The sequence below is a fragment of the Musa acuminata genome, chromosome BXJ1-6, assembly GCF_036884655.1.
Source record: "Musa acuminata AAA Group cultivar baxijiao chromosome BXJ1-6, Cavendish_Baxijiao_AAA, whole genome shotgun sequence".
Classification (NCBI taxonomy): domain Eukaryota; kingdom Viridiplantae; phylum Streptophyta; class Magnoliopsida; order Zingiberales; family Musaceae; genus Musa; species Musa acuminata.
The window spans coordinates 45704467-45724642 of NC_088332.1; the positions used below are offsets into that span (position 1 = coordinate 45704467).

At 41.0% G+C, this 20176-nt stretch overlaps 3 protein-coding genes across 5 annotated transcripts; 1 reads left to right on the top strand and 2 right to left on the bottom strand.

Moving 5' to 3' along the window:
• Positions 1 to 20: 20 nt before the first annotated feature.
• Positions 21 to 2313, bottom strand: LOC135677345 (laccase-3-like). Its single transcript, XM_065189558.1, has 5 exons — positions 2202 to 2313; positions 1971 to 2122; positions 1655 to 1896; positions 1362 to 1490; positions 21 to 1258 (listed from the first exon to the last, which is right to left on the bottom strand). Exons 1-5 carry the CDS (start codon positions 2286 to 2288, stop codon positions 180 to 182), a joined length of 1689 nt encoding a protein of 562 aa, XP_065045630.1. The 5' UTR covers positions 2289 to 2313; the 3' UTR covers positions 21 to 179.
• A 2703-nt stretch (positions 2314 to 5016) lies between these two features.
• On the bottom strand, positions 5017 to 8021 carry LOC103990028 (protein trichome birefringence-like 34). Its single transcript, XM_009409048.3, has 5 exons — positions 7632 to 8021; positions 6211 to 6382; positions 5901 to 6103; positions 5647 to 5805; positions 5017 to 5554 (listed from the first exon to the last, which is right to left on the bottom strand). The coding sequence occupies exons 1-5, from the start codon at positions 8009 to 8011 to the stop codon at positions 5197 to 5199; spliced, it is 1272 nt and encodes a 423-aa protein (XP_009407323.2). The 5' UTR covers positions 8012 to 8021; the 3' UTR covers positions 5017 to 5196.
• Positions 8022 to 14167: 6146 nt separating this feature from the next.
• Positions 14168 to 19971, top strand: LOC135581620 (uncharacterized). 3 transcript variants are annotated; one of them, XM_065189560.1, is made up of 21 exons: positions 14169 to 14360; positions 15138 to 15217; positions 15391 to 15477; positions 15625 to 15675; positions 15783 to 15900; positions 16033 to 16137; positions 16241 to 16305; positions 16432 to 16515; positions 16615 to 16665; positions 16761 to 16823; positions 16976 to 17022; positions 17137 to 17206; positions 17352 to 17414; positions 17622 to 17711; positions 17791 to 17829; positions 17965 to 18192; positions 18275 to 18360; positions 18465 to 18513; positions 18612 to 18692; positions 18766 to 18859; positions 19278 to 19971. In XM_065189560.1, the coding sequence occupies exons 1-21, from the start codon at positions 14243 to 14245 to the stop codon at positions 19544 to 19546; spliced, it is 1938 nt and encodes a 645-aa protein (XP_065045632.1). In that variant the 5' UTR covers positions 14169 to 14242; the 3' UTR covers positions 19547 to 19971. The 3 variants fall into 3 exon arrangements, with proteins under 3 accessions (XP_065045634.1, XP_065045632.1, XP_065045633.1); XM_065189561.1 differs by having other exon boundaries at positions 16081 to 16137; XM_065189562.1 differs by lacking the exon at positions 16761 to 16823 and having other exon boundaries at positions 14168 to 14360.
• The last annotated feature ends 205 nt before the right edge of the window (positions 19972 to 20176 follow it).

Below are 20176 nucleotides of genomic sequence, written 5' to 3' on the forward strand. Positions count from 1 at the left end.
CTTGTGAGACAATGCAAAAAAAAAAGATCTGATATACTTGTGAGAGCATATCAAATTTCGCTTGACTGTAACAAACATAATGTTCGTTGCATTTATGATTCATTCATGAACGATATAAAGCATATGAATTAAATACGATATAATATTTGATATGAAGGGCAAGTAATCTATGAATATGTTCAGCATGGAGGCAGATCAACCGGAGGGGCCTCCAAGGACTGCAGCTCTCCCACTCCATCCTCCACCAGGAACGCCATGGCCAACCCCCAGGTAATGTGAACGTCCAAATGGCAATGCATGAGCCACACTCCTGGGTTGTCCGCCACGAATCGGATGACCGCCCAGCCGTTCACCGGCACTCCCACCGTGTTCCTCATCGGCGGGTCGACGAGGTTGAACTTGGCGTTGTCCTTGGCTGGGTTGAAGTTTCCGAACCCCTCCGCGAGGATGTAGAAGTCGTAGCCGTGGATGTGGATGGGATGGTTCTCGGCGGCGAAGATGTTGGTGCCTTGCAGCACCAGCTGGACCACGGAGCCGTACTTGAGCTTGTAGACCTTCGTCCCCGCGATCGGCTGCCACAGACTGCGGCTGATGTTTTGGGAGGTGTAATCGAACTGCACCGGCGGCACCGCCGGGAAGTCGGTGGTGAAGACGCCGGGCACGCCTTGGTAGTGGGCTTGGAGAATGGAGTAGCTGTCGGGCAACACAAAGGAGACATTGTTCATGCTCGCCCCGAAGCGAGTGTTGTTCGGCCCGCCGCAGGTCTTCCCTGCAGGGCAACCGAACAAGCCCAAGCCCACGGTGAAGAAGAGGTTCTCGTCGACCGGCCCGGGAACGCTAACCCGGGAGAGGCTTTTGATACCGGCGGAGAAGGCGGAGGCGGCTCTGGTGTCGTTGTAGGCCGGGAGGGCGGGGAATGCAGGCTGCACGACCCGTACCGGTTCGGAGCACCCGCAGTCGTACTCGAGGATGGCGGTGGTGGTGGTATTATCGAAGGGCACGCCCTGCGCGCTGGCGTAAGCCCGGGCAGCGATGTAGTAGCGAGACACCGGCTGGTCCATGGTGACGAGCACGTCGGTGGTCTGCCCCGGTCCAAGCATGAGCACCGAGGTGGTGAAGGGCTTGGTGTAGGACGCGTCGGCTCCGACCACGGTCATCTTGTGACCCGCGATCGCGACGAAGAGCTCGGTGTTCAGCGCCGCATTGATGAACCGGAAGAGATTGGTCTCTCCAGCCATCGCCGGAATCACTGTGGTGTCTGTACAGGGATGCAAACATGAGAGGAGTCGACACACTTCTATGTACTGATACGATACAACTTTCAAGAGATGAGATGCTTTTGAGATTGGAAGTGAGCACACCTTTGCGGGAGCATTTGTAGAGATCACCGGGCTCGCCATTGATGGTGAAGGCGTCGGAGTTGTTGGGAGCTGCTCCGGTGCGCGTAGCTCGCCGCACGACGTCAATGGGATTCCTATTCCACCACTCTCCTGTTCCTCATGAAAGAAGCCATGGTTGAGGCCTTTGCAAGAAAAACAACTGGATCTTTTGTTATAGAGTATTTCCTACTTGCCTTTCTTATTATGGAATATTTCCTACTTGCCTTTCAGAGAGAGAGAGAGAGAGAGAGAGAGAGAGAGAGAGAGAGACGAACCAAGGAGAACAGGTATTTCTCTCTTGGGCTTGGTGAATGGGTAGGAGTTATCCTTGGGGTGGATGATGAGAGCTCCGTAAATAGTAGCCCTGAGCCAGGAGCTGTGGGCGTGCCACCACAGCGTCCCCTCCTGTCCCTTGATCGTGAACCGGTACCTGTAGCTGCCGCCTGGCCGGATCGGGCACTGCGTCACGAACTCCGGTCCGTCCGCCCACGCCGTCCTCATTTGCCGCACCCCGTGCCTTCAACAACACAACGATCAGTACCGCATGCTCTTCATCAACGCACGCACGTCGACATGCAGATCACTACGTACCAGTGAAGCGTGACGTTGTATCTCGCTCGGTTAACAACGTTGATCACCAGCGTGTCTCCGTTCTTTACCTCTATGGTCGGCCCGGGGAACTGCCCGTTCACCGTGATGATGTTGTGGGCCTTGCACAGCCTCTTCACTGGCGTCGCTTGCACCTGTGCCAATCCACACAAACGTTGAAGGTCGAAGACGATGAATGAGTCAAAGAATGGTCCGAGCTTGGAGAAAGCTTACCACAAACTCATGGTAGTGAACTTCCGCGCCGCTGTAACGAAAGAGAAGAGAGAGAGCTAACAGAAAAGGAAGTAGCCAAGACTCCATTACTGAACTCAGTCCCTGTTCTTGAAAGCTTCGAGGAGGTAATGAAATAGAAAGGAAAGGGGACGTCTTATATAGAGGCTCAAGGGATATGTTGCATGGGAGACATGAGGTGGATTTTGTGGTTAGCAGATTAGATTTTCGATTTGTTCCAAGCTTTTAGATTTCCACCCACTGATGTGTGGTCAAGCAGCTCCTTGTTCAACCGTGCACCAGTTGGTGCACCCACTTTGCTAGCCACTGTGTTAGGTATAGTGATCCTTCAAATGCTTGTTTTACAAGCTTCCACATGACGCAATCTTAAGAACAACACTAACATCAACGAGATACATATATTTGCAGGAAGAACTCATGCACGGTCTCGTGAAACCATGGAAGCTGTAGGTGTTTGCCTTGTAACACTATTCTTCTCCAGACTTGAGCTTCTTGCAAGAGCCACTATTCAGAGGTTTGGTTTGGGTGGGTGGACAAGATGCAACTTTTGGCTCAGTAGATATCATCTGACCCCCTTGTTTCTGCACGTGTAGAAAGGAGGTGGCATCAGTGTTCATTTGGCTATTGCTTGTAGAGCAAAATAACATGTGGGTCAAACAAACTTACATGCCAATGGCTTCTTCTCAAATGTCAATGCCAATTTAACTCATCAGATATGACAGATAGAAACTATAACCAACAACTAAGTGGCTCGATGGGATCAGTGGGTGTCGCTTGTGATTCAAGGAACTGAGACGGTGGAGAGAGATGTTTTGTCAAAGCAATTTGCCAGCGAACAACTACCATCAAATCTTCAACTATAAGATAGTAGTAGTTCAGCAAAAAAGAGACGGCACTGTTGGTAGGACAGAGATAGGCTTTAGGTGGCATTGACACTTGAATGGCTAATATTCCATGCAAACGTATCTTTAGATCTTTCAGTGGGTGACATAAGGGGAAAAAGGTAAGAGTTGAGAGGAAGCATTTCCACCAACAAGCAGATGGTGACACCGTGGCAGATAGCACCGATCCTGGATATATATATATATATATATATATAGTTACTAAGTTTAACTGGATCTCTGGTTCACTGTGCTTTGGGATGCTTCTCATGCAACAGGTTTATTGGCCTTAACAGTAAAAAAAAATCTGAAAATTAAGTTTCTGTAGGAAATTAAGGAAAAGTGGTACAGAAGTTGCAATAATGTGGCTTAAAAAGGTGAATTATGGTTTTTAGTGAAGTTAGCAGATGGTGAGAAATATAATTCGGCTAATATATTATACACTTCAGACTTGAACCTAATGCTGTCTGTGCCAAAAACACAGTGCATGTGCCAGATGAAATCAGTATAATGCTTTTGGTCATAAGAATATAGTAGATTTTGTGATTCAGCATAGCCAAGAGTGTTGAATGATAATTCAGCATAATGTCTTTGGTTATAATGATTTTGTACTTAAGCATATGAGAATTGTAAGTCAGCTAATACTATATGCATTCTTTAAAATATAAAAAAGGTAAGGGGTAATCAGGTAGCCGATTAGTTGGCCAACCATATAAGAATTATAAGCATTTCATTTTTCTGGAGAAGCAAATGACCTTCCCAACTTTCCAATCTCTTCATTCAAATTAATTAATATTATTTTCGACAATATATATATAGGTGAATTCTCGAAAATAATTCCTGATTTTAAGAAATTTATCTCATACGATTGAATAAGTTCAACCAATCTAAAACTTGAACCCGTCAAAAATAAATTATATTAAATAATTTACTTATATATAATTAATATATATATATATATATTCATATATATATTAAATTATTAAAAATAATAAATTTAAAACTAATTATTCTAATTATAAATTTAGGAGTAATAAATAATAATATTTACATATTTCAAAAAAATAAAAAAAAATATATTTTTTAAAAATATATATTTAAGATACTTAAAAATAAATTTGAAATGTATATATGGTCATTATTTTTTATTTTTAAGTTTTTAAAGATAGTTTATTTACTAATTTTGACCTTTAAAAAGTTAAATTTATATAGAAAATATCAAAAAATATAATCTTAATATCAAAAATAAATTATATTAAATAATTTAATGATATATCAATTTATATTATTAAAATTAATAAATATAAATATAAATTATAATAAATTATAAAAAAAATAAAAAGAAAAAGTATAATCAATAAATTAAAAAAATAACTATAAAGTAAAGCTTTAAATTGGAATCAGATGGACATATATTAACTTTTTTATTTTAAAATTTTTTATATTTTTTAATTTATTTAGAATATGTTGGATCCATGCAATGTTTTTTATATTTGAGATTTTAAATAGATGGATAATCTAAAATAAAAATTTGGTCCAAAAATATTATGTTCTGATATCTAATACATTATTTTTTTGATCAAATAGAAAATAGTATATCGCATATAAAGACTTGTTCAAATTATTTGAATTTTTTATAAAAGGTTTGAATTAGACCCAGATGGATATCTATCACTATATTTCTATTTTAGAGATTTTAAAAAAAATTATCTATTTAATATCAATAATTTATTTTTTTTCTATTTCTCTATTTTTTTATTTCACCAAAATATGATGGATCCATACAATATTTTTTGACATTTAAGCTTCTAAATAGATGGGCAACATATGATAAAAATTTAGCCCAAAAAGATTAAACTCTAATATCTGATCACTTGGAGCCTTTTTTTCCTGCTATGCAAAACTGATACGTCCTGTTTGATCGTAACAAAAAAATAGGGATTTGATTTTGCTTTCAACTTTGTAGAGTTAACAAAATGTTCTTCCTCCAATTTTAACGCCAAAAAAAGGGAGGGGAGGGGGGGGAGAGGAGACAACAATTAAGCATCGTTCGATGTTGCTTCCAGCAGTCAGCCTCCTTTCGCCATGCAAAAAACCTACACCTGTTCTTGGGAAACAATGAAGGCATATAGGAGCTCATTCCATACGTCAGGGACCCCAGGAAGACACCAATGCGTGCAGTCCGAGTATCCACTAGGGTTCGCAACTCGTTCTTTACCGAGATCGTCCCAAAACTTCCTGTAAATGGAGGGATGCCCGTCTTTTCTGTACTCCGAGAGCTGAGTAATGTTAAGTAACTGCACATCCACGCCTTTATTGCTCAGCCTCTCGACTGTCTCCTCCACCATTCGCATCATCTTGTAGTCTGATCCTTTACCTGTGTACCCTTCTTCTTCGATCGGCTGGGTCTGGTTGTAGCAGTTCTGATTGCCTTCTGCGCCCCACTCGTAACCCCTGCAAAAAAAAAGATCCATGTCGACACTCTTCATCATCGATGAGAGAGGGAAAAGGAAGTGCTCATTAACGAGGCACGGATGGATCCTCACCATGAATGCGTCGGTGACAGGCTGACGAAGAAGAGCTGGGTGCTGCGGTTGCGGTGCGACTCCAGCCAATCGGACCATGCCTTCAGTGCTAACCCAAAGCCATCTATCATCTCCATTTCCTCCATGTTGTTGTCCTCGTCCTCAAACGAACCATCGTAGCTGACCAATTAGATACAGGAACATTAGGTCATCGGAAAGGCTTTAGCTAGCACCCGAGTTCATGTGTGCCATGAACTCGCACAGCCAGAACTCACATGACCTTCATCTTCATCCCGGGCTTCTTCCACCATAGATAAGAGTTGAAGACGAGTATGTCTGCATCTGCCCATCGTTGAGCATGCGCATCGATCGAATTAGCCCGCATCATCCTATCTGACAACCGATGGTGCACCGGGTCATCACAGTTGGATTCCACCAGCAGTGGAGACCAGTAGAAGTCGATCGACGCATTAAAATCCTGCACATATAAAGAACTAGTACAAGTCTCAAACACACACGAATGGGAATGAATCGAATGTATTGTTCGGAAGACGGAGAAGTCAATAGGAGGGACCAAATAGTTACCTTTGCCTTGAAGGACCTGAGTGAACCATTCTGGCTCATAGAATGGCCGTCACTACTCATGGCAGATTCCAACATGCACACCATCGACACCCATTGATTCCTGTTGAGAGAGTCGCCAACGAACACCATTCTTTTGCCGGTTAATCTGTTCAGCAGCTTCTCGGGATCGAACCTGTTCGTCAGCATCGATATCTTAGTGATGGTGGGTTTGGCCACCGTAATAAAAATACTATGAAACCTATCTAAAAATATGATTTATGAGCGATTGACAACCAAAGATGCAAAAATATGATGTCACTTATAGTGTTTTTCAATAACTGTACCTCAACAAAAACATTATAATACTATTAGAAAACAAGTCAAATAAAATCAAAATACAATAGACATTTGATATCAAACAGTTATTTATGATGGTTTAGGATTAACATCACTCAAATAAAGATTAAAAAATGGTCTATTATAGTGTTTTCACCTCACAATAAAAATATTATAAATAATCCAAACAGATTTCCATGATCCTAAAAAAACAATATCATAATGACTACGAGCAATGACAATAAAAAAAAAGTTTTGTCACTTACAATGTTTTTCAATAACTTCATAGTATTTTTAGTACCTCGATAAAAATACTATAAATAAACCAAATTAAAATACTATAACAGGTAAATTTAGGCAAAAATAATGAGAAAGATACCATTGGTATCGATGAGAGATATTTTGGATATTATTCGAATTAAAAAATATCAAACGAGAAAATTAAAAATAAAAAACATTTTTGAAAAAAAATAAAAAGGAAACGTTTTTTTTTTTGTTTTTTGGTTGAGGGAATGGCCGTACATTTAATTATCAGTCTAAAATCTGATCATAACTGATATAATAGACAATAGGAGAATCAATTAATAGGCTAATATGGATTTGGCTCGACGACAATAGAGGATTGGATCTAAAATACCTTATAATGGTATCTAATTAAAGCCCAAATACTAATGACTGTTCATCTTTGGCCACCTCGTAATGTTTCCGTTTCTTAACTTGCGAGAGATGGCAAGGACTGCTGCGAGCGACGTGTTCCGATCTGCGATAGCAATGTGGTGGGCCGATTCCTTAAAGATGAATCAACACAAATCTTTTGCTCCTTTACGTTTACAAAATTAAGATCATTGGAACTTTTCCTAAAATAAAATTCAACAAAATAAATATCGAATCCTTGGAAAACAATATATACCTTATTATTCATTGCTGATTAAAGTCAATTTGACCCCTCAGATTTCTTCTTTCCTTTCAAGAAAGAGCATCACATTGGAAATGATGCAGGCAAGAAGAAGAAGAAGAAGAAGAAGTGCAGGAAAATATGGGATCGTCCTTCAAATGCAAATGCAGTAACCAAAAGATCTGCAAGCATTGCAAGACAGTACGCATACCTTGGAACTCTGCAGCCATGGGGTTGCCACCTCCACCGCTGATGCTCCAGATCCTTCCTCCCGAACTTCTCGCAGGCCACCTCGTCGTTCATGTACGAGCACCCCACCCCGGAGTACAGCGGCTGCGTCGAGTAATCGTAGACCCATCGCCCCGAGAACAAGTCACACTTCTGCTTCCTCGTCTCGTCTGCCGATACCGACATCAGGTTCACCTGCTGGCGGTCAAAAATCTTGGGCGACAAATACTCCACTTTGTCGTAGGAGAGGGAGATGAAGAGAACGACGACGACGAAGACTAAGATGATGATGAAGAAGACAGATGGCAGCGGCGTCCTCATCCACCATGATTCTTGAAGGACAAGATTGCTCTTCTTGGCCATCAAAACCTACGCACCCATCATCATCTCCATCACCACCGTCTTTTTATGGCTCTCCATTAGGTGAGCAGCAGCCTATCGTGAGGTGAGGTTGGTTCGGAAATGCCGGTCATACGATGTGACTTCTCTCCTCCCACACCCCCACACCACCCCCCCCCCCCTAAAGCATAATACTAAACCGATGAATGCATGCGTGGAAGAACTTTGCTGAGGGCTTGCAAGAATACCATGCACCTGAAACGTGGGTTCATGCATGCACTGTTAAGTTTGTCAGGTGATGATTTCCCTAAAATTGGTGAAGGATGATTGGGATTAATGCTTGATGCAGAATTATTTAGGGTTTTGAATGAGATTGGGAAAGATTTAATTTTGGCAAGGTCGAGAGTATTTCCTCATGTTTCCTTCAAAACAAAGGCTTCCTCGACAAGCATAGATGGATCATTTGCTTTGAACACAAGTTATGGAGTTGCTTGAGTTAGCAATTACTCAAAGGAGAAACGTGTAGCTAAGAATGATTTCAGGGAATTCAATATTCTTATTATTACTTTTTAAAGATAAACGATGAAGATATGATTTAAGCTTAGGATTATTGTACGATGATTTGTCAAAGTATGAATCAATAAAGTTATATAATATCTTGAAAATAATATTGGATGAGATTTTGAACTCTTACCTTTGATAAGTAGATTTGGTACACTACCATCAATCAATGAATGATAAATAGATTTGAAATACTTTATTCAAAAAAATTATGAAAGAAAATATATCATAAAAAAAATATATTGGATAAGACTTCAAACCCTAAGCTTTGATAATAAAGACTATTACTATGGATCATGAGATTGATAGCCCGATGCACAATGCAATTTAATCTATTTTATTAAGAATGCTGCAATTAATCTATGTGTAAAAATTTGATCCTATACAATTTAATTAAATTGAAAATTAAGTTTTGAAGATTAATTGGTATGTTAATCCAAAAATGATATGTTTTATATTTTAAAAACAAACATAATTAATTTTATGACTAGATTAATAGTGTTAATCTCCTATAGGTCTCATCCAAACATCGCAAGTTTGTGTTTAGTTCAAAATACTGCATTCCCAAGCGACAATATCAGCCAATTAAGTCTATCCTTTCATCTCAAGGAGCTAACAGATTCAAGTTCATTTATCTACCATTAATGTGAATATCAAGTGTATGTATATATAATCAAATGATGAGATGGGAGAATGGGAAGTGATTGGAAATACGCTGGCGCTGCCACTTAGGCAAAGCAAAGCCCGGATCACCCTTTCCCGATAGGGTGATCCGGGCTTGGATTTGCCTACTGCCCCCAACAGATCGTGACTCAGGGGAAAGCAGCATGGATCGATCATCGAGGGCAGTAACTCCAAAGAAACAAAACCTATCTGTCCCCCTAGTCGGCTCCCACAATCAATAGTCAACCATCGGTCCCCCTCTGTCAGTTGCCCAGAAAACTGGAACTCGAATCATCTATTGTTTCAACCCCACAAAAGTTATTTTACTATCGGATGGGTTGAGTCGGGAAATCCCTCCTAACATTAATCGCTTGTGCAAGTTCCTCGAAGAGACCAAGGCTCACCTTGGCTCAGCCCAGAACCCTAAGAAGGTCGGAGCCAACCTCAGTTTGACTTAGGAGCTAGCTCGAACACTCTACTATCACCTCGAGATCGTGCACTCGAACCTTCCCCAATGTTAACCACCTCGCTCAATTATCACACGGGTCATCTATACGATCTTGTGCTTTTAGGACAGAATCAAGTTGTGCCAATTCACGATCGGTGGCATCAATGTAATAATATTTTGATACTAGAAGGAGGGTTGAATGTCACAACCATGTCCACTCGCAAACCCCCTCAACGAGCCCTCTAAAGAGGAGGTGTCATCGCATGCACATGGTACCTTCGGGCAAGGAGGACAACTACCCTCCTTTTCACAAGTGGATGCCTCCACTTCAGCACAAATCTCGAGGCACTACTAGCGTCTATTTAATGATCTCATGTTCTCACCTTCGAGACCGAACATAGGGCACCTGCTTATCCTTATTGAGGCCTTCCTAAGCCTCACACATCAAGTGCAGATGTTAGCTAGGATGATTCAAGTCATCGCTCGCTCCCTAGTTGGCTCAACAAGCGACCCCACCTCTAACACTACAACCAACGGTCCAACCTTCACTTACTCCTGCACCTCTTAAGGCCTCCCTAATAGACCCATTGCATATCCCCCTCGATTGCTTTTGGTCGATTGGAATGCCACTCGAAGCACCACCATCCCTGATAATGGAATTCAACATGCCCCCACACCATGAGCCAACCTTATTCGAGATGGAGATCCAATCCATCGACTCGATGGAGGATTCACTCAGGGCTCAAATGTGGTTGGTGACCCAATGCCTGGATGAGGTGCAATTAGAATTTCATCACTCGAAAGGGGATGTCAACAACCCCACTTCAGACAGCTCCTCATTCGTCCAAAGCATCTAAGAGGAACCCCTGCCAACCAACTTTTGTCTCTCGATGTTGGAGGCTTTCAATGGTAACTTCAACCTAGATGAGCATACCGTGGCCTTCCGGGCCTATATGTCATTATATGGCATGTCAAACACTCTAATGTGTTGAGCGTTCCTTATAACACTGATAAATTCGACCCAGGAATGGTATACTCGCTCGAAGCCCCTCTCAGTGTCCTCCTTCGACCAACTCACAAAAGAATTCAAGCTTCATTTTGTTGTTAATGTGCGCTCGAAGTCTTCCGCAGCCATGCTACTTGAGTTAAGGCAGAGGAAGGATGAACCCCTCTCCTATTTTGTTATCTAGTTCACTAATGAAATCTAGAGGGTTCAAGATGCCCAACCTTTGTTGGAAATATAAGATTTTATGATAAGCCTATGGCTTTTCTGATTCTTTTAGTAATTGATCGAAAAACCGCCCATAATTATTCCTAAGATGCACCAAAGAGCCAACCAATATGTAATCGTAGAAGCAATGATCTTAGGCCAACATGAGAAGCCCCACAAGAGGCCATGCCAAGAACTGCCCTAGACATCGACCTCAAGTTTGCCATTAAGGAGACACGCTAGACCTTAGAAGGCACACCTAAGGCTCGGGCTAGTCTCCCTCAATGTGACAAGAATGAAGATCTTACCATAAATAAGGGAGAAAGGATTCCTAAAGGTGTTGATACCCATGAAATCCCATTTGGAGTAGAGGAACAAGACCAAGTGTTGTCACTTCCACTGGGACTACGATCACAACACAGAAGAATGTCGGGACCTCAAATACTAGATCGAGAAGCTCATCCGAAGATGTCATCTTGGGAGATTCCTCCACAATCCCCGAGAGCTCTCGCCTCACTCTCATTGCTTTGTGAAAAAATAAATTGATGTCATCTTCGGTGGACCAAGGGGGATGATAATTTCTCTAGAAGCAAAGCGTATGCCCCAGCCACCATAAAAAGACACAAGGAAAGGCTGAAGATTACTTTCAATGAAGAGGAGATCGAGCACCTCGACCCTAACCATGATGACACCTTGGTGGTCTTGATCGGGATGGCTAATTCCCGAGCAAAAAGAGTTATGATCGATATGGGCAACTTCATAGACGTACTTTATTTTGATGCCTTTCATAAATTCAAATTGTCGGCAGACGGCTCTCCCCAATGACATCATCGCTGATTGGGTTCACAGGAGATTTCATCTCCCCCCATGGGATAGTAAGCCTCTACATCACTTTCGGTGAAGAACCATACTCCAAGACCCTAGCGATCAAGTTCATGATGATGAAAATCCCCTGAGCCTATAATGTAATCATTGGTCGACCTACCCTCAACCGGTTGAAGGCGGTGGTATCCACGTACCACATGATAATGAAGTTCTCGATCAAGACTAGCATCAAAGAATTAAGAAGTGATCATCGAGAGTTTAGGTGGTACTGCCTAACAGCGATCTCTCTACCAAAGAAACGATTGAAGCACAACTTACAGATCCCAAAGATCCCAACAAGCATGGAAAGGCTTCCCCGTGACTTTTGGTTGATCATCCTGTGTCGGCCTTCGACTGCCATGGAAGAAGCGGATAACAGAAACCCTTTCTATGTCATGTCAAGGAATAGTTTGACATGAGATGGCTTTTGGTTGATCACCCCGTGACTTTTTTGCTTCATCACGAAGAACTCCATTCTACAGCAAACACACGTTGAAAGCATGAGAAGGCTTTCTTAGCTGCGAGAGCAGAATTCTTGAAGTTGAGTGTTTAAGCGCAATAACAAGGAAAAGTGAAAGAGAAGAGAAGCTCTTGCGGTATATATGCCTGCATGATGTGGCCGAGCAAATGTAAGCTGAGTTAGGTTGGCTGCCGGTCACTAGAAGATAAAAAGTTACACTGCCTTTCATAAATCACATTGCAGTGGAAATGATACAAACAATACACAGTGTAGATTCCCTCCTTGCTCTCGTAAGAAACGATTGACGAGATGTATTGTCACATACCTCCATACATCCCATGTTAATCGATTCATATTAAATTGTGCTCATTACATCCCATGTGAATTCTCGGAGGATTGAGATGTCAGGTGGGAATCGAACAGATCAACCCTGCCGACGCATCTCTAGCTCGGATTCCAAGGCTGTGTCGTTGACGTGTGACTACGATTATTGTGGTTGGTCAACGTAGATATGTTAAGAAGACTTGAGCAGCTTCGTGCTTTCTATTCCACCAAGCAAACTATCACCATTGGCTCACACACGATTGTATTGTTCGTTCATCGACACTTGTGTATTCGATGATACAGTCATTGTCAATGGGGACGAAGTTGAGTCTTTTGCACGTTGGTCGTGGACCGTTAGGTTGAAGGTTTTTTCAGTTAGATGAAGCGGATAGATTATAATTCTATCTATTACGAGTTATCCTTTTAACATGTTATTTGAATTCAATATTACGATTAGTAGTAGTCATTACGAGAAAATTATTTTGTCAAAGGGGTAGATGTGTAATAATGAAAAGTCTAGCCTCTGACATGGGCCACGTGGAGGACGTCCCTCTCGGAAAACGATTGGTAGCGGCTTTGGGACCCACGTGAGGCATGCCACCCAGCCGCGGGACGGCCACGTGGGAGGACACACGTCGCGTTGACGTGGCGGATTTGACTGGACAAGCCGAAGAACGCCGGCACCGGCCGACTCCTCCTTCCCCACGTCGTCACCCACCCCACCCACCCAACAGGGCCCCGCCACCGTCGACCTCTCTCCGCGTCCCGGGACCCACGGGTGAATGGCGTCACGGAGCTCCACCCCGACGATGTCTCGCGAGTTAGGTTCGTGTTGTCTGTCTCGATCGAGACTCGCAAAATCGCGTTGATGGCAGGCCGTGCTTTGTGGTGAAAGGTTTCGTTATCCCGCTATTTTTAGTCGTCGCAATCTACTAAAAATGAAGAGGATAAGCCTAAATGGGCCCATCGATCTGGAAATCGAGTCCTAATTCCACGCCATGTGGTTCATTAATGTCAAGATTGTATAAGAATTCCTCTCCTTCCATTAATATCCTATAAGCGTCAAATAAGGAATCTGGATACTTTGTCTGAATGCCACCTTATTTCATTTCCATTCAATTAGCCTGATGTGATTGCAAAACTAAAATAAAAGTAAATTCAATCGAAAGGCAGACTTGCTTTCTTTTTTGCTGTTTATATGGCCAATTCTCACGTATCTACTCTCCATCTATAAATAGGATGAAGGAAGCATATAATCGGTCATATTTTTATAATATTTATAATTATTTTATATATTTATAATTATATAATTTGATAATAACTTTATTTTTTATATTTAAAATTTAATTATATATACATCACATCACACGATCAATAGAAAGAAAAGATGATAACCATTTATAATTCAGCTCGAGCTTTCGACCCTCTAGTTCAGAATCAATACGATCGTATCGACAAAACCATTTAACTCTCGATTTTGAGAATTAAATAAGAAAGAATCTAAGATTAGTCAACGAGCCGGGAGAAGGAAGAGAAATCTTACCCTTTACATTTTGACATGTTTAGTGGTAACAAAATTTTAATTTTTTTTATTTTAATGTTTTTTCTTTATTTTAATTTATTTTATTTCAGAGGTAAAAGGCTTGGAAGGGAGTATTCAAGGACCCCCGCTGCGTCCTCCCGTCCTACTCTCCATCGCTCTGAGAGAGAGAGAGAGAGAGAGATATGAAGTACGTATTGGTGACGGGAGGAGTGGTAAGTGGACTGGGGAAAGGGGTGACAGCGAGCAGCATTGGAGTCCTCCTCAAGGCATGCGGGCTCCGGGTGACGGCGATAAAAATCGGTATTCTTCTCCTCCCCTATCCTATCGGGATGAGGCTTCACCTGCGCCGATCAAAATTGCACTTCGTCTGTCCTTTCCCTTCGTATTTCTCTCGGAGATGGCTTTTCTGTGCTCGGAAGGAACAATCCGTTCTCCTTTTCTTCAAATCGTCATCTCCAACCTAGCTTTTCATTCGCAAGGGCAAAAATCATGCCGAAAAAGAAGTTTCATGTTTGGCCTTCCCACTCTTCAGGGGCAATGATATTTGCATTTTCCACACTTTTAGGGCCACCAATTTGGTGTGTAAGCAACTCCTGTGGCGAGTCCTAGTGAAAGTGTGGCAGTTTGTTTACTTGGTATTGGGTAACAGTTACTTCCTTGGTTTTAACTTTGTTTGCCTTTTGGTTTGGGATCCTAAGTTCGTACCAACTTCATGTTCAATCCTCTTAGCCTCTTTAGCTTTGGGAGACATACATGTAGATTTTTGAAACCTTACTCATCATTATTTAAGGAATATCAATTTTAACATTTATTTCCACTTCTTTTAGATCTTGAGTAGAATTAAGTCAAGCTGAGAACACCTAAATCATGCTGAAACTAGCATCTGTCCATTTATTTCCAATTTCTGTAAGGTCATGAAGACATCTGTGAATGCGTAAAAATGGACAGTGTCATTTAATTTATTGTGTTGAAGGATTTGTAGAACCCGGAGTTTCTGATTGTGTGGCAACAATGTCACTAGGTTGCTCTTCTTTTGACGACGATGTCTTGTGCTTTTACATGTGGTACTTCTTGCAGATCCTTATCTGAACACTGATGCCGGGACGTTGTCTCCATTTGAGCACGGGGAAGTATTTGTCTTAGATGATGGTGGTGAGGTTAGTAATACTTTCTACATGTATTGTTGTGCGCCTAACTTTGTTACACGCCTTCTGCTTTATGTGACATTTTATTTATCTGACAGATATCCCAGAAATCATTGTTTATCTGATTTATTCACTGTGACTGAAATGATAAAAAAATTGTGCCTGATGAATGTTGTTATTTGCAGGTGAACTTGGATCTTGGAAATTATGAAAGATTTCTTGATATCAAATTAACTCGGGACAACAACATCACAACTGGAAAGATCTATCAGGTGCTAGATTGATCCATGCCTTCTGTACTCACGGTTTCAATTATATTACATTTGTAAACTCATCTTTTGTTTTTATTTCTGAGTCATTCTATCCAGTTGTACCTATATGAACTGATGCGCCATTATATTCTTGTTGTTATGTGGTAGTTTGTCATTAACAAGGAGAGGAAGGGAGACTATCTGGGGAAGACAGTCCAAGTCTGGCTCTTCTCTGCAGCACTTATCTAAATCATTTGATATATGGGATGGATCATATTTTGGTTTTATCCTTGTGTTCCTGAACTTCTTTCATTATTTCTTCCAAGGTTGTGCCGCACATTACAAATGCCATACAAGAGTGGATTGAACGTGTAGCTAAGATACCTGTGGATGGTAATGAAGGACCTGCTGATGTTTGTATTATAGAATTGGGTGGAACTATAGGTATGCCACATTGTTTGATTTTCCTCATAATGAGGGTGGAATATTGTATATATCAGCCAGCAAGTTGGCACTTTTTGTGGAGAATTTTAGTTTGCAAGATGTTACCGATAGTGGTGTAAGTATGCGGTGCAGGAGCCACGATCTTTTCAGGGCATAACGACAGTGGCATTCTTGATGCAGGGGACATAGAGTCTATGCCATTTATAGAAGCTTTGGGTCAGTTCTCTTACCATGTAGGTATGGAGACAGCACTTGTTTTGTGTCAATTGCTTCTTATGATTGACTTGTTATCTCAGTCACTCTTACATAGGGGTGTTTCTTCAAATTGTTCTTCATGCAGGTCCTGGGAACTTCTGTCTGGTTCATGTCAGTCTTGTTCCTGTTTTAGATGCAGTTGGCGAGCAGGTCAGTGACTGTAGTCTACAGTTTCTGTGCAAAAATTTGTGCAACAGTTTGAGTTTTGCCGCTATATTTAGTCTATATATTTATTGTGGCATTCTGAGATGAGAGTTTTGGCTTAAAATTTTGTAGAAAACTAAGCCCACACAACATAGTGTTCGGAGCCTAAGAGGACTTGGGTTGATGCCAAATATTCTAGCCTGCCGCAGCACTAAGGTTCCACTGAACTTCTTTCTCCATCTGCCATTTTCAGGCTTCTTTTTATTGTCATTTTACATTGCCTTCTGATAGTTCCATTTTTGATGCATTTGTCAGCCACTGGACGAAAATATAAAAGAGAAACTTTCACAATTTTGCCATATCCCGGTATTCTTTTGTTGAGTTTCATCAATTGGCCCATAACCTTTTTGCAATAAATGCATACTACTGTCCGCTAATTGATCAGCATATTGTTTTTGCAGGTAGCAAATATTATTACTCTGAACGATGTTACAAATATTTGGCACATTCCTTTACTGTTGAGGGTAGAGTCTATATTCCCGATAGAATCGTGGACATAATGTTCAGGATACTCAAATGGTTCCTTCTATTTTTTTTTTTAAATGTACAGTTGTACATTCAAACTTTGTACCCTTAGGAGCAAATGGTTCATTCTATTTTGTTTTTGTACCTGTAGGAGCAAAAGGCACATGAAGCTTTTATAAAGCTATTGAAGCTTCAAGGGTCAGTTTGATTAACTTGACCTGTCTATTTCGAAATTTTTGGATTTATCAACTTTTTATCTATATGCAAATGTAGATAGACATGAAATAAATCAAAACCTTTTGTATTTGCTAGGATCGCTAAAGAACCTATGTTGGAAGAATGGACGATTATAGCTAGAATTTATGACATCTCGCATGATCCCGTGAGCTCTCTCTCTCTCTCTCTCTCTCTCTCTCTCTCTCTCTCTCTCTCTCTCTCTCTCCCCTTCTTCTTCTTCTCTTTTATCCCTCTGTTGGATGCCTTAATTTCATTTGTTGGTTGCAATCTGACCCATTATTGATTTTCAGGTCAGAATTGCCATGGTTGGAAAATATACCGGCCTTTCTGATTCTTATATCTCAGTGTTGAAGGTGAATGCATGTATTACTCAATGATGTCAATCCTTGTCCATAAATTTAATTGGCTATTGGCTGGAAAGATTAGGTTGATTAGCATTTAACTTTTTGTTTGGATTATTTATACTTTCCATTAGAAGGACAAGATATGGAAAATAAGCTCTTGATTTCTCTCCACTTCTATATTTTTTGTAATCGATTTAATCGTGAACGTATTCGCAGGCTCTTTCGCATGCTTCTATTGCTTGTCATAAGAAACTTGTGGTGGATTGGGTCCCATCTTCTGACCTTGAAGACAGCACCAAAGCAGAAGTCTGTTTATTTTCATACTCCAGTCTCTGTTGATGGTTTGTGTTTCGATATTAATGACTATGATTAATCCCATGTACAGGCTCCTGATCTTTACAGAGCAGCATGGAGACGGTTGAGGGTGTGTGTCGTTCTTATTTAAGCCATTGGTCTTAGATTCTTGAGACAATGTGCATTATCATGTTTTCAGCTGTTGTTAACATGGGTAGTAGGTTATGCAGCTTTCTTGCTGCCATCTAATAATCTTTTAGCTCAGGGTGCGGATGGTATACTAGTCCCAGGAGGCTTTGGAGATAGAGGGGTGGAAGGAAAGATTCTTGCTGTTAAATATGCCCGTGAAAACAACGTTCCATTTCTTGGCATTTGTCTTGGCATGCAAATAGCTGTCATCGAATTTGCCCGTTCTGTTATGAACTTGGAGGATGCAAACAGCACGGAGTTTGACCCTGATACAACAAATCCATGTGTTGTTTTTATGCCAGAGGTAATTCGTATGGCCATCTCTTTTGTTATTTCTTTTATGGAAATCTTCTGCTTCCTGACATATCTAAGAACGATAAATAAAGGGCTGCAAAACTCACCTGGGAGGTACAATGCGACTTGGATCAAGGAGGACCTATTTTGAGGTTGCTGACAGTAAAGCTGCAAAGTTGTATGCAGACGAATATCCCTTGAACTTTTAATGGCCATTGCTATTGTCAATTTTTCTGCATTTCTCCTATGCTGAAAAACTCTAAAATTTTGCCTTCTGTTTAGGTATGGCAATGTCAGCTTTGTGGATGAACGACATCGGCATCGATATGAGGTCTGTACACTTGCACACAAATTAAAAATTGCAGCAACTTTGAGAAGCTTGAATAAATATTCTCTTCATTTGGCTTCTTGTTTTCATTGTATACACAGGTGAATCCCTACATGATTACAGAATTTGAAAAGGCTGGTCTTGCTTTTGTTGGTAAAGACGAAACCAAAAGACGTATGGAGGTATGCATCTGATAGCACTTACTTTGGTTTTGTGAATTTTGAATTTCTTTTAAATATTTATATGCTGGTGCAGATTGTTGAGTTGCATACTCATCCTTATTTCATTGGTGTGCAATTTCATCCGGAGTTCAAGTCAAGACCTGGAAAACCCTCTGCCCTTTTCTCAGGTAATGTTTCATTTGCAAACATGTCCACTTTTATCACAGCATATGGTGAAATTCCTGAGTCCAATTTTGCGCTTGAAAATGTCATGTCCTTTTTATATTCATTTAACATCGTATGGTGTATTCACAGTCCATGCTTTTATCTTTTAGTTGAAACACTTTGTAAGTTTTAGCACTCAGGTTTTCGATTATTGGTGAGCTGAACAGGTGCTGAGCAGACAAATTCTCCATTTCCAGTCCATGCTGACCATGATGAAAGCACCATGAGCTTATTTTTTTTCTCATGGTGCTTTGAACTACTAATTCTTGTTGTATATCTCGCTTCAATGATCTGTTATATTGTTTTCATACTTCTCTCATGATTTCACAGGGAAGCTGAATATAGCATGTCATAAATAAAACAATGTGAATCGTTTGGCAGGACTTGTAGGAGCTGCTTGTGGACAACTCGAACTTTTGCTGCAAAATCCCAGCCACTGCAGCACCTTAACAAGGAGACTTACAACAAGCAATGGCTTCTCACCCACGCAATCCCATCCGAACGGGAATTCAAAGGACTTGCAACAAGCAATGGCTTCTCACCCGTTCAATCCCACCAGAACGGGAATGGGAATTCGAAGAAGCCCGCTACGAGGCTGTCATACAGGAACATCTGCTCCAATGGCAATGGAATGCATGTCTGACGAGTAAGTTACCTCACCAGGGTTTCTGACCGCGTAAGCTGCATGAATGGTGCTCGATCCTGGGTTTTTAGCAGGGGAACACTATGCATTTCGGTCTGCTAGAAGTCCAAGTCCTTTATATATAGGTTGGGAAGTGTTTTGAATTTGTTCAAGAAGCTTTGGTTTCTCTCTGTACATGGAGAATGTCTTTGTAACAATCTGAAGCCTGCGCAAGCCTTCCAGAGGCATCGATGTGTGTACATACACACATACATACATAGTTGTGTTTTGTTGACTGCTTAAGATCAATTGTGACTAGCAATTGTATCTGTTACTCTTTCTGCTAGCATTTATCTTCAGAACTGCAGTCTCAAAGTTTGTAAGTGCATTACCTGAGGAGTCCTTAATTACTTCTCCATAGAGTGGACTAAATCTAATTCATGTTTACATCAAGCTCAGAACCTTTGATTAGTGAATATGTTTCAATGTGAACTCTTGCAGAAGATATGCTCTTAAGAAGCTCCATACGATAGGTAGATACAAATTTGTTAGTATGTTAAAGATGTGCACCTTTGCTTTTTGATTTGGTAATTTTTTCGACACAATTCTATTTCTTCTGTGAGTTTGCATTCCAATACGTGAATGGAGAAAATAAATA

What these genes read in the sequence shown, in the direction of transcription:
- LOC135677345 (XM_065189558.1), bottom strand. Translation starts at nt 2,288, where the DNA reads ATGGAGTCTTGGCTACTTCCTTTTCTGTTAGCTCTCTCTCTTCTCTTT. An exon ending in AGAAATACCTGTTCTCCTTG is followed by an intron (nt 1,491 to 1,654) that starts GTTCGTCTCTCT and finishes CATGAGGAACAG; the next exon opens with GAGAGTGGTGGAATAGGAAT. An exon ending in CTACAAATGCTCCCGCAAAG is followed by an intron (nt 1,259 to 1,361) that starts GTGTGCTCACTT and finishes ATCCCTGTACAG; the next exon opens with ACACCACAGTGATTCCGGCG.
- LOC135581620 (XM_065189560.1), top strand. Translation starts at nt 14,243, where the DNA reads ATGAAGTACGTATTGGTGACGGGAGGAGTGGTAAGTGGACTGGGGAAA. An exon ending in TAGCCTGCCGCAGCACTAAG is followed by an intron (nt 16,516 to 16,614) that starts GTTCCACTGAAC and finishes TGCATTTGTCAG; the next exon opens with CCACTGGACGAAAATATAAA. An exon ending in GACATCGGCATCGATATGAG is followed by an intron (nt 18,514 to 18,611) that starts GTCTGTACACTT and finishes TTGTATACACAG; the next exon opens with GTGAATCCCTACATGATTAC.
- LOC103990028 (XM_009409048.3), bottom strand. Translation starts at nt 8,011, where the DNA reads ATGGCCAAGAAGAGCAATCTTGTCCTTCAAGAATCATGGTGGATGAGG. An exon ending in GGGATGAAGATGAAGGTCAT is followed by an intron (nt 5,806 to 5,900) that starts GTGAGTTCTGGC and finishes CTAATTGGTCAG; the next exon opens with CTACGATGGTTCGTTTGAGG. An exon ending in CTGTCACCGACGCATTCATG is followed by an intron (nt 5,555 to 5,646) that starts GTGAGGATCCAT and finishes TTTTTTTTGCAG; the next exon opens with GGGTTACGAGTGGGGCGCAG.